Raw genomic sequence first — 12,053 nt, 5'->3', positions numbered from 1 at the left:
AACCATTGCAATTCCACGGTTATTTCATTAGAGTACCACTTTATTTGTATCAGCTGCAATGTCACAACAGTATAAATAAAGTTTGCATACCCTGGACAAGACCCCATTACCATCTGCACTCCAATCGAACACTCAACACATTTCGCCACAGGATTTGTTATATGTAGTCACATGTTTTAGTATTAATTGTTAAGTTGATGGTATGTGAATAGTGCGGCCTCACTTACTGGGTCCCTTGGATGCCCAGCAGTGCTGAGCAATAGCAACTGAAAGCATACAGTTTCTATTTTTGGATGTCTGGGTCATGTCTGATACATTGTACAACTGAGGTAAGCATAGCCAAATGCTGCAGTGCATTGCGCAAACATGGCAAAAATAAAAAAGTAGGAAGAAAGACAAACTATACAGATATAACTAGTTCTGGCAGTTTTACCAAACTTTTTGATTATATTTTTGTGGTGTTTCTCATAAAATTTGTGGTTTTGCAATAATCATTTGGGATGAAAGTCACTAAATAATATCAGAGTTTTTTGTTTCGAACTTCATACTCTTCAGAGGATGCGTGCTAATGCATAACCATTTATTCTGTCAACTTTCTACATTTATGAGGCAATACATCCCTATGTCCCTATTTCTTGGCCTTTGCCCCACTTTATTTAATGTCTTTGTACAGGTTTCTTGCCCTAAGAGGTTGAGAGGTACGGGGCGGACCATTGGTGCTCTTCTGTACACTAATTCATTATCCATGTTGTTCTACAAGGTTTTGCAGCCAACACTACTGGGACATGCCACAAAACCTCACTTAGGTGCACAGTGCATCATTAATATGCATTGTGTGTTGCCGAGAGTACATTGTGACTGTGTACATGGATACACTCTGTGGAGGCTCTACATGGAGCCTACATGGAGTTTATTGAATCCTGCTGTCTATTTTTTTATTTCCTAAAATATAAATACATTTCAAAATTCTTTTAAAATTTCATATCAGTGTTTCATGTACAAAATTAAAGCAATATTTAGCAGCACATTTCAAATATAAATAGGTAAGTTTTGTTTCTTTCCACAGTTTGAGTTTCTTGAGGGTAACCTCAATAGTCTAGCATATTTTGAAGATTTCAAGAGTTTGTGGTATGCACTTCTACTATTGGTGTACTATGAACATTAACAGGAATGTTTCCTTTAGACATTCTGTCAGGGTGTCTGGACTTATGCGGGACCTTCTTTATTCATCTACTGTTGCTTCTGACAATGCCTTTGTGGTCATCTTTTCAGATGCTTCTCTAGATGCTTCTCAGTATACCTGTTTGCTGGAGGCTTTTAGAAAACACCCCTTGTATTTGTCACAGTGTCTTTGGGACATATTCCTTTTGAGCATACATCTCTGTTTTCTGCTCAGCAACCTTCCATCCTCATTATGAGCAGTCAAAGCTCTTGGCTGCTCAGAGTCCATAACAAGCAGGCTGCTTTCTTATGAAATGCTGATGCACTCACTCTCTCTAACCCCATATTTCCAAAAAGATAGAAGCATTTTTCTTTTATTATAGTAGTCTGTTTTTATAAGGGTGAAATACATGTATGGAATTATAAATCTGGGGAAGACATCAATTTAGATGGGCTTGGTAGTTCAGATCCCTTACTGGCAATGTGAAGGAGGCAGAAAGCTTATTATCATACCTGCCTAACACCATCTTATTCTGCACTTCCATATAGGGGGCTGTGTCATATACCTTAAATACACTAATTTTGAGGTTACTCACCCTTGAGGTTAAGGGAGTACTTCTTTAAGCCTAACATTGAGTTTTCTTCTGAATTAGCATACTTAACATATGTGGTGAATCATGACTCCATGTTTCCACTTTGTCAGCAAAGCACATGTTAAACACATTGTTTAGTGAAATGCTAGGCAGCCACAGATCCAAGCATAATGGGTGTCTGATGTCTTCCTTATTATATCTTTCATATGAAGAAGAAAAAAAGAGTCATCCAAATTTGCAGTTGGTGAGATATTTCAGTTATATAAATTTAGAAGAAGATACATTTTCATCTTCCCTTTCAAAAGTATTCCTTCATCAGGTTTGACAGTTCTTTAAAAGAGATATATTCATTCGTGACCTTGATGAGATAAAGGGTATATCTTTGTCCTTTTATAATAATAATAATAATAATAATAAATCTGTTCTTTTCAGCATCTTGTTTCCACAGTTTTTCTTTTTAATACTAAGGAAATAGAAACAGTGACCTCAGAAGAAATCTGAAATGAAGGTCTTAGACTATGTTATAGATTAGAAGAGTGATATAAGAACCATTGTTGTACTGGCCTTTTATAATTTGTTAGAAGCATTACTCTAGTGGATGAATATGTCTCTGAAATAAAGGCCACAACCAGCAGATGATAAGATTATTTTGACAGTAATAACCTCCACCAGTTTGACTGTTGTAGATTTAGAAGCTCGTTTTTCCCTTTTATTGTTCGATTCTTTTGTTTTTCTTCTCTGCTACTTACGGAATATTCTTTTCTTCCTCATAGTTCTCACTTTAAGGTGGTCATGTGTTGGACATTGGTGGGATTTCTACCACTGCATCAGTTTCAAGTTTTCTTCATCCTTGCCTTTGCATATGTATTTGTGTTTTTCTTAAGCAAACTGGCCTCCAGAGCTTCTAGACTCCTACTACCAGTTGTGACCTTATAATATTTACATGGGTTGGACTTGCACAAAGCATATTTTGTTCCTCACCCAAACAAACAACATTGTGTAGACGTCTTTCAGCACAACAACTTTGCCAAACAAACACTTATTTTGAGACTTTATTGGGGAAAACCACATTCTCCACTGATGGTATCTGCAAATTGCAAACAGAAAATACCAAAAATATAGTATTAAAATTGGACCAATTGGTATAGCAAATAAACTCTAATCCTATGTAAAAATCTGGATAATACATCTGACCAATATGGCTGAAAAAGTTATTCAAATGAACATTGTGATCAGTAAACAAATGAAGACAGCTTGAAAAATGTTGGCATTTCAATCATCTGGTGCAAGACAGATGTTAGTGTTGTACAGAATGAGACTCACAAAGGCTTAAGATTAAATATGAAAAATCCTGGTAAATGTACCAATGAAGTGCACTGTGGTAGGTGGGATATTCATGTGTTTTGAATGCAGCTATGCTTTCTTTTGAATGAGCCATCTTATATAACACCTAAGTCATCTTACTTTAGGTGAAAATTATTGTCAATGTGTTTAACAAGTGGCAGTTTATTTATTTTATTTGCTTTTGTTAAACAGCATAGTTAAACTTACCTGAGCTCATTTTCGGAGAAGGTCCAGGAAGAAAATGGGTCTACTTACAGGTGCTTGTGTAGTAGCTTGTGACACACCTGCTTGCTACCAATTGCAAAAAAAAGCAAGTGCTTGAACTCCCACTAGCCTGATCTGCACATAGTCTTCTCCACACTACACGACTGTATAGCCCAATCATTACCAAAACTTTATCCCTAAAACTCCCTCTCAGTTCCAGTCCAGGCTGTCACCCCCTTATGGTAAACCACCACTCTCCCAACTTATAATTCTCATATCACTCCTTAAATTTAAAACTCCACTTCCCCCAAACCTAAATTCACCAGTTACTGCCTAAACCTAAAATCCCCTTCCTACTTTCTAACCATTAAGCTCCCTTCCCACTCCCTTAGCCTAACCCCCCTTATTACTCCCTCACCATGGCTGTTTGCCCAAACTCATATTTGAGATCAAGTCTGACTAGCAGCCTACTTGTGCTACAAGGAGCTTGAGTCAATGGCACTGAGACAGTGTTTTTTGAGCATTTGGGACTTGAGTACATGATGTGTTCCCAAGAAAGACTACATGACAAAAAAAGGTTCATAAATAAATATTAGGCAAGTTGGCCTCCTGAGTTATTTTAACCTGAGTCAATTTTCCTTAGTGGGGATGAAACCCTGTACCACTTGCCTGAAAGCTAAATACTTTAACCATTGTACCAGTCTCCACCCTTACAGAAAATATGTACAGAAAAATTTAAATACACATCATGTAGGTGCATACAGAATAAACATACAATACTTACAAACTATATTGTTGGGATAAGATCAAAATATATTTGCCTACACAAAGACAATGATTAACAAAGAACAAACATTATATTACTGTATGAAGAATTATACCATTTACATGTTGAATGTTTTTTTCAAACATTTCCTCAAAGGAAAAAAAAAAAGATGACAAGAAAGAGGATGGCGGGGTGGGGGTGGGCAGGGGAAAAAAGAGTAGGAAGTAAGGAACATAGCAGGACCAAAGTATACTAGACTCTTTAAATATGCTTTCCTGTTAAAAGCTGCAATGTTATTCATTATTTTGTACACTATCCTGTACACTTTGTAAGCTCTAACTATGCAGCTTAAATGAATAATAAAAGAAGACTGCAGTTATAGACGTGCATGTTAATAATTTTTTTTAGTAATTTGAAACACAGCATTTAAAGAATGTGTACAATTTCTTTTGACTTTGTCCGTGATTTTTGAGGCATGATGTGGGAAAGAGTGGTAGAAGTTAGGTTAAGAAAGGAGGTGATGATTAGTGATCAGCAGTATGGTTTCATGCCGGGAAGGAGCACTACAGATGCAATGTTTGCTCTGAGAGTGTTGATGGAGAACTATAGAGAAGGTCAGAAGGACTTGCATTGTGTCTTTGTGGACTTGGAGAAAGCATATGATAGGGTGCCTAGAGAGGAGTTGTGATATTGTATGAGGAAGTCAGGAGTGGCAGAGAAGTATATAAGAGTGGTACAGGATATGTACAAGGGTAGTGTGACAGTGGTAAAGTCTGCAATGGGAGTGACAGATGCGTTTAAGGTGGAAGTGGGATTACATCAAGGATCAGCTCTGAGTCCTTTCTTATTTGCAATGGTGATGGACAGGTTGACAGATGAGATCAGACAGGAGGCCTCATGGACTATGATGTTTGCAGTTGACATTGTGATCTGTAGTGAGAGTAGGGACCAGGTTGAGGAGACCCTGGAGAGGTGGAGATATGCTCTAGAGAGGAGAGGAATGAAGGTCAGTAGGACTAAGACAGAATATGTGTATGTGAATGAGAGGGAGGACAGAGGAATGGTGAGGATGCAGGGAATAGAGGTGGCGAAGGTGGATGAGTTTAAGTACTTGGGATCAACAGTTCAAAGTAATGGTGAATGTGGAAGAGAGGTGAAGAAGAGAGTACAGGCAGGGTGGAATGGGTGGAGAAGACTGTCAGGAGTGATTTGTGACAGACGGGTACCAGTAAGAGTGAAAGTGAAGGTCTACAAGAGGGTAGTGAGACCAGCTATGTTGTATGGGTTGGAGACGGTGGCACTGACAAAAAGGCAGGAGTCAGAGCTGGAAGTGGCAGAGTTAAAGATGTTAAGATATGCACTGGGTGTGACAAGGATGGACAGGATTAGGAATCAGTATATTAGAGGGTCAGCTTAGGTTGGACGGTTTGGAGACAAAGTCAGAGAGGCGAGATTGCGTTGGTTTGGACATGTGCTGAGGAGAGATGCTGGGTATATTGGGAGAATGATGTTAAGGATGAAGCTGCCAGGTAAGAGGAAATGAAGAAGGCCTAAGATGAGGTTTATGGATGTGGTGAGAGAGGACATGCAGGTGGTTGGTGTGACACAGCAATATGCGGAGGACAAGAAAAAATGGAACAGATAATCCGCTGTGGTGACCCCTAATGGGAATAGCTGAAAGAGAAGAAGATATTGAGCGCTGTTGCTCTCAAATGGGGTCTGTTAATGTCCAGCTATTGGAATTAAACCCAGGAACTACTAAGTTATTAGTATAGTACTGTCATATACCTTAGATACAGTAAAACTTTTTTGTAAGTCTCACTGGTACATGGCCTGCATGACTTGTTCCGCTCTTCCATCTGTCTCATGTTTACAGGGGCATCCTTTGTTTTGACTTACATTGTGCTCCTCATAAATTTCAGCTTTTGTGACAGAGCAGTGATTGTTAAAAGTAATCAAATGTTCACAGACATTACAGTTAAAATATTTCTTATTTTTTAGGAAACACAATGTTCTAACTGAACAGTATCAATATTTAATAACTCTTTAATATTGGATTTGTCCTGGTTATTTCTGTGCAATTCCCCGTGCCTGGTTAACAAGTTCAGAGGTGTGATGGCACGTTGTACTGTCCAGCCTTGTGCAAGTTCATTGCATCCTGAGTGCAATGACACATAGGCGAGTACTCCTTTGATCTACATTTACAATGCATGCGATGATCGAAGCAGAGGGCTCTAGGACCCATTGGGTGCTGTAGGCGCGGTCCTGTGTGAGTGTGTGTGTATGTGCGCGTGTGACTGTATTTGGCGTTCCGCACGCGTTTCTGGATATAGGGAAAAGAGCAGCAACAGAAACTATTAGGACACTAGCGCACGAGCCCATCTTACACAATGGCTGCTAACAAACTGGGTAGAAGAAATATAAACAAAACGCATTCTCCCTCCCGGGGAGCACCCAGAGACGCCGGCATAGGGGTGCAGAAGCGGCAGGCTCGGGTTACTGTTAAGTATGACCGCAAGGAACTCCAAAAGCGTTTGGATGTAGAGAAATGGATAGACGAGCGGCTGGCTGAGTTGTACCTGGGCACGGTAAGTGGGAAAGGTAGACCCGTTATGTATGTCCTTCAACAAGAATATTGTCTCCCCCTCTCGCGTTTCTGTTCCTTAAATGGGGAGATCAATCACCCAGATGGGATACCCTTTTCTGCACTGGTACTACTAACCTAGAAAGCTGATTACAAGGATGTAAATTATAATAAACATTTAAATAAAATTACTCTGTAGCTGTATTGATAGTTTCTGTTTTAGAGGAGCAGAGAAAGACTTTGATCCCGAATTAGGGACAAGTCGACGACCCGTGCTGTAGGAGTGATTTGAATGTGACATGCATGATACATCACTTAACTAGGTGCAGACAAATTGGGATACAGATTGATTAATTAAGCTATGGTTTTGTTTTAAATATGTAAAGTAATAAGTAATTAGAGTAAATAAGCGTTTGGTTTACTCTTTTGAATTTGTCTTCCTTCCCTTGTCAGTTTTAACTGTTGTGTAGACTGAGTGGTCTATAATAACTTTACATGACTTGACATCTTCTGGAATAAGCCCAGCAGTTGTTTTGTATGGGGCAAATTTGCGCGGCAGGTAGTAATGGCCGAGTTGGCGATGCTTTGCACACTTTATTTAATGTCACATTGCCAATTGAGTTTAGGATAGTTCTGGATACACTGGAGGGACTAAGGCAGGATACGGTTAACAGTTTAGAAAATTATTCATCAGTATCATCTCATTAACCGGTGCACGTAGGTAGGGCTTACCACCTTGTTAAGAAGTAAACGCACATGTGCGGCAGGTAGACTTTCTCAAGGCTTTTCTGATCCACTATCTGGTTAAAACTGCACTTTCACATGGTAAACTTTCTGCACCCCACCCACGTCCCGCATTAACAGTTGTTTGTGTATTTAGGGGCGTGGGTGCAGCATACAACACCACATGTTTCGCTATACATTTTAAGTAATGTGGTGCTGCTAGTACGTGAAGTAGAGCGCAGGTCTTTCCGATTTGAGTGATGTCTCTAATTATATAAATAACCCGAATATATGAATAAAAGTGTGGTGAAGTAATCCTACCGTGTGCCATTTATATATTGTGTGTGTTTTACAAATTATAGTATAGTAAATCCTGGAGACCCTAAGTTGTATGACAGAGGATTACTGAGGCAAACCTGCCATTTTTATAAGGAATATGTTTTGTTGAGGGATTAACTTGGGTGGTTTTCAGTAGCAGTATTTACCTTGTATACTGTATCCGGCAGATACTGAAAGCTGCAAGTTTCTGATACCTTTCCGCGATTGTGTATTACTGTTCAGAATGTCTGGAAGTAGCTACTAAATCTTGTGGCAACATAGCCAAAAAATATTTTGAAATTGTCTTCGTTACTCGTTATATTGTGCAATGTGGAATTCTTGATGAGCGTGTTTCTGTCTAAGTAACGCTACAAAGTATGACATTTGGTTTTCAGTTTTGTTGTGCATTTAAGGTTAACATTTTTCTTTTGTGTCTAGTTTGCTCAGAGCCATTTGTATGTAAACAACATGCTTGTGTGGTAGAGGTAGCCATATGTTTAATGGTTTCTACTTAACAGTGCAGTCCCTTCTGGCTACATCTGTTGATATTCTAAATCTTAAAAGAAAAATGGTCTGCTTAAGTGTGGGCGTTTGGAAGGTACTGAAATGGCTACTATAAATATCGAAGCATGCATCAGACCATTAAAAATATGCACAGGGCTTATGGCCATCCTTTTAATTAAAATAGTTTACTGCCATAAAATACATTCATTTTTTTATTAGTGAAAATTGGGATGTTTATATTTTCAACACTGGTTGTTTGTGTGTTTCTTAACAGCTCTGATTTTATGTGCGTTTCCCTTCCTTTTGTTAGTAGAAAGATAATACTAATATCAATGTTTTTGTAGTCCTGTAAGATGTTAAAGTGACAGGGAGACAAACCGTGGGGGAGGATTGATACTTGGATCACATATATTTTAAAGACTTTGATTATATTTGTGAGTAATTAGTTAGCAAATTTGCTATGTCTGTGGGTTTTTAAAAAAAAAAAAAAAAAAAAAAAAAAAAAAAAAAAATGAAATAAAAATATCAAGTGCTTTTATGTCTAGCCCTCTCCCCCTACTCCTTTCCAGTGATGTGCAGAATAAAATGTGAGTCTCCAGAGTCACATTTTGGCCCTGGTAGCAGGGTTGAACCCCACCACCACCACACGCCTAATGTATGCTGAAAATACTATTGTTTAATCTTAACCTAGTGGGCAGATGGAACAGCAGCTTGGCCCTGTAACCTGGAAGAGGCAGTCACCATTTGGAACTCTATGGTACCTACAGTGTGCTAGGAAAAAGTCTGCAGGATGTGCTAGTTTGTAGCTTTTTGTTGTAATATGCAAGTCATATTGTTTACCAACTGCTTCTACCTGGGATTATAAGTCACGTTTTCAGCTCACATGTACTTGATGTATACAATTTACATAGTCTTACTGCAGATGACAGTGTCTGACTCCTGTTCCAGGTCAGGCAAATGCTAATATAGCTCTGTGCAGGTGTGTAGCTGTTATTCAGTGGTGTTTTAGCTCTGAGTAGCTGTGTTTGAAATTATCATAAAGAAAAACTATTGAACAACATTACGAGAGGCACACAGTCAATCTGGGTATATTAACCAAATCAAACTGGTGAAGTCTGATATTTGAGGATGAAAGTGCTCGACTAGCTATGTATTTTTTTTTTATTTATTTTTATTAAAGTTTGATTTGGTTACTATTCCCAGCATGTCTGTGTGCCTCTCGCAATGTTGTTTATCACTCGTAGATCAAAAGCCTAATAAAGAGCAGCTATGTTTGATAGATCCTGCAGCAGTTGATACCTTTACTTTTTAGAAAGTAAGTATTGCTTAATTTTCTGTTCTGTAGATTATTGCTGTTTCTGTTACTTAGTCTTTTTAATCTTGAACAGATCACTTGGGCTATACAAACTGTTCCAAAATCCATCAGTATTCTTTAGTTACCACAGGCTTTCATATGCATCTGGAGCATTTTCCATTACATACTCCAAATTAGGGGAGGAGTACCATTCCTTGCATCAAGCAGATGCCCTATGCAGCTCGACTGAAGAAACTCCAGCTGTACTCTGTTGCATACCACCTACTTGGAGGTGATCTTTGCCTAACATACAAGGCCATTTCCAACCCAGAATTAATGGACATGCTCCACCTAAAGAAAACCATATCCCCTCGAGCTCCACGCTCCAGGGATCTAAACCTTACCACAACAATAAATAGGACTTGCTGGAGGGATAGATTCCTGTCCCAGAGACTTCCCATGCTCTGAAACAAGATTCCAGTCTACATTAGGCAGAGCTCCTCGCTAACCCTCTTCAAGAGAAACCTTGACGAGTGGATGGAAAACAGAAAATTTACCCCAGAGAGTACTTCAATGACTCTGCTGGACAGAGGCCCAGGGAACTAATCTAAGGGGGCGATGAAAGCCAACACATTCCGGTTAGGCTTATAAATGCCTTCGGGCAGATGTTCATAGGTAGGTTACTAGGCTATCACAGGGTTCCATATTTATATGGAACATTTTCTATTGCAGACTCTAAAACAGATTGACTACCCCATTTGCATTAAAAGTATTAACTGGCAGTAAAAGCTTCACTCTACAATACCACCCCTTTCGTCCCACACCATTTACTTCTCTAACAGCTAATACTCCTTGATACATTTTTCTTTGATTCCTCTAGCCTGTTTCTGCACATTTAATTTTACTACACATTCATTCCTTATCCTTTGAAGTTCTGGGAAAAGTATTATGAAAAACAGTACATATTTTAACTGGAAGTAGTTTATTTTTCTTTTCAGAGTCTCTGTTCTGTTGTCATGCCACTTATTCTTGGGTTGTTTTTATAAATCTGCCTTTTCAGTATGCTATAACTGTTTGGTGTTTGCTGTTGATGCATTATTTGTTTTCTGCTTCTGTTACTTTTGAGGTCTCACTGAATCTCACTGAATGTGGTCAATCATGTTTGCTAATTTAATTTAGTGCCAATTGTCTAAACAAGGTTAGAAAAAAGTTTATAGAAGAGAAAGATGAAAATGTAGTTTTGGACTATAGTATCTCAAAAATTTTTTTTTGATAATAACTTTTGTGCCATGGTCTGGCTATCAAGATGGAGTCTTTATTTTTTAGTAGAGCCACCCAACCAGCCTGGAGGTGTTTGTTCCAGCACATGCCAGTTATTGGACAATGATCTTCAGTCTCTCAGCAGTACTAAAAGTGGATTATTTACTTATATTCTGTCTTATTTCAGACCTTCAGAATAAATGTGTGTGAATGAGAGGGAGGATAGAGGGAGGATGCAAGGAGTAGAGGTGGCGAAGGTGGATGAGTTTAAATACTTGGGATCAGTAGTTCAGAGTAACAGTGAGTGTGGAAGAGAGGTGAAGAAGAGACTACAGGCAGGATGGAGTGGGTGGAGAAGAGTGTCGGGAGTGATTTGTGACAGACGAGTACCATTAAGAATGAAAGGGAAGGTCTACAAGAGGGTAGTGAGACCAGCTATGTTATATGGGTTGGAGACATTGGCACTGACAAAAAGGCAGGAGTTTGAGCTTGATGTGGCAGAGTTAAAGATGCTAAGATTTGCACTGGGTGTGACGAGGGTGGACAGGATTAGGAGTATGTATATTAGAGGTTAGGAGTATGTATATTCAGCCCAGGTTGGAAGGTTTGGAGACAAAACCAGAGAGGCAAGATTACGTTGGTTTGGACATGTGCTGAGGAGGGATGCTGAGTATATTGGGAAAAAGATGCTAAGGATGAAGCTACCAGGTAACTGGAAAAGAGGAAGGCCTAAGATAAGGTTTATGGATGTGGTGAGAGAGGACATGCAGGTGGTTGGTGTGACAGAGCAAGATGCAGAGGACTGGAAGACATGGAAACAGATGATCCACTGTGGCGACCCCTAACAGGAACAACCGAAAGAAGATGATGATTCTGAAGGTCTGAAATGTGGAATTACTAACCCTAATTTCAGTGTAGGTGCAAGAGAAAATGCTGTAAATGTAATAACATTATATCAGGCACATGGATGCATTCCAATATATTTACTGACTTGTCTGCAGCCATAAACGTGAAAACTTGTGAAGCTTTTTGGCATCAGAAGAGGAATATGTGTCTGTCCAGGGCCCTCTTAATTAAAGGTGGAGTTGGTTACTGTATGATGTTTGTGCAACACTTAGAGAAAATTCTTGTGTTTGTGCTTATGACTTGGTTTGATTTTTATTAATTTAAAATGTGTGGTATATTGTTAAGTTGTTATTACCAAGATTTGTTACTGGGATTTAGAAGATCTAAAGTGTCTGCACTGGTTGTTCATGCTGTCAGTAATGTCTTGTTAACCCTTTCTGTGCAATAATAGCAATG

At 39.0% G+C, this 12,053-nt stretch overlaps 1 protein-coding gene across 1 annotated transcript in view; it reads left to right on the top strand.

Moving 5' to 3' along the window:
- Positions 1–6,314: 6,314 nt before the first annotated feature.
- The window catches only part of PPP1R14A (protein phosphatase 1 regulatory inhibitor subunit 14A), a gene marked incomplete in the record, with an annotated part of 636,488 nt that continues 630,749 nt past the window's right edge, over positions 6,315–12,053 (top strand). The window contains 1 exon segment of the mRNA XM_044067304.1: positions 6,315–6,656. Within this exon segment, the coding sequence (XP_043923239.1) occupies positions 6,459–6,656 (198 nt within the window).

Source organism: Protopterus annectens, chromosome 1.part0 (genome assembly GCF_019279795.1).
Source record: "Protopterus annectens isolate FY-2018-M chromosome 1.part0, PAN1.0, whole genome shotgun sequence".
NCBI lineage: Eukaryota > Metazoa > Chordata > Ceratodontiformes > Protopteridae > Protopterus > Protopterus annectens.
Note: the sequence above shows the minus strand (reverse complement) of the source record. Positions and strands in the feature narration are given on the sequence as shown.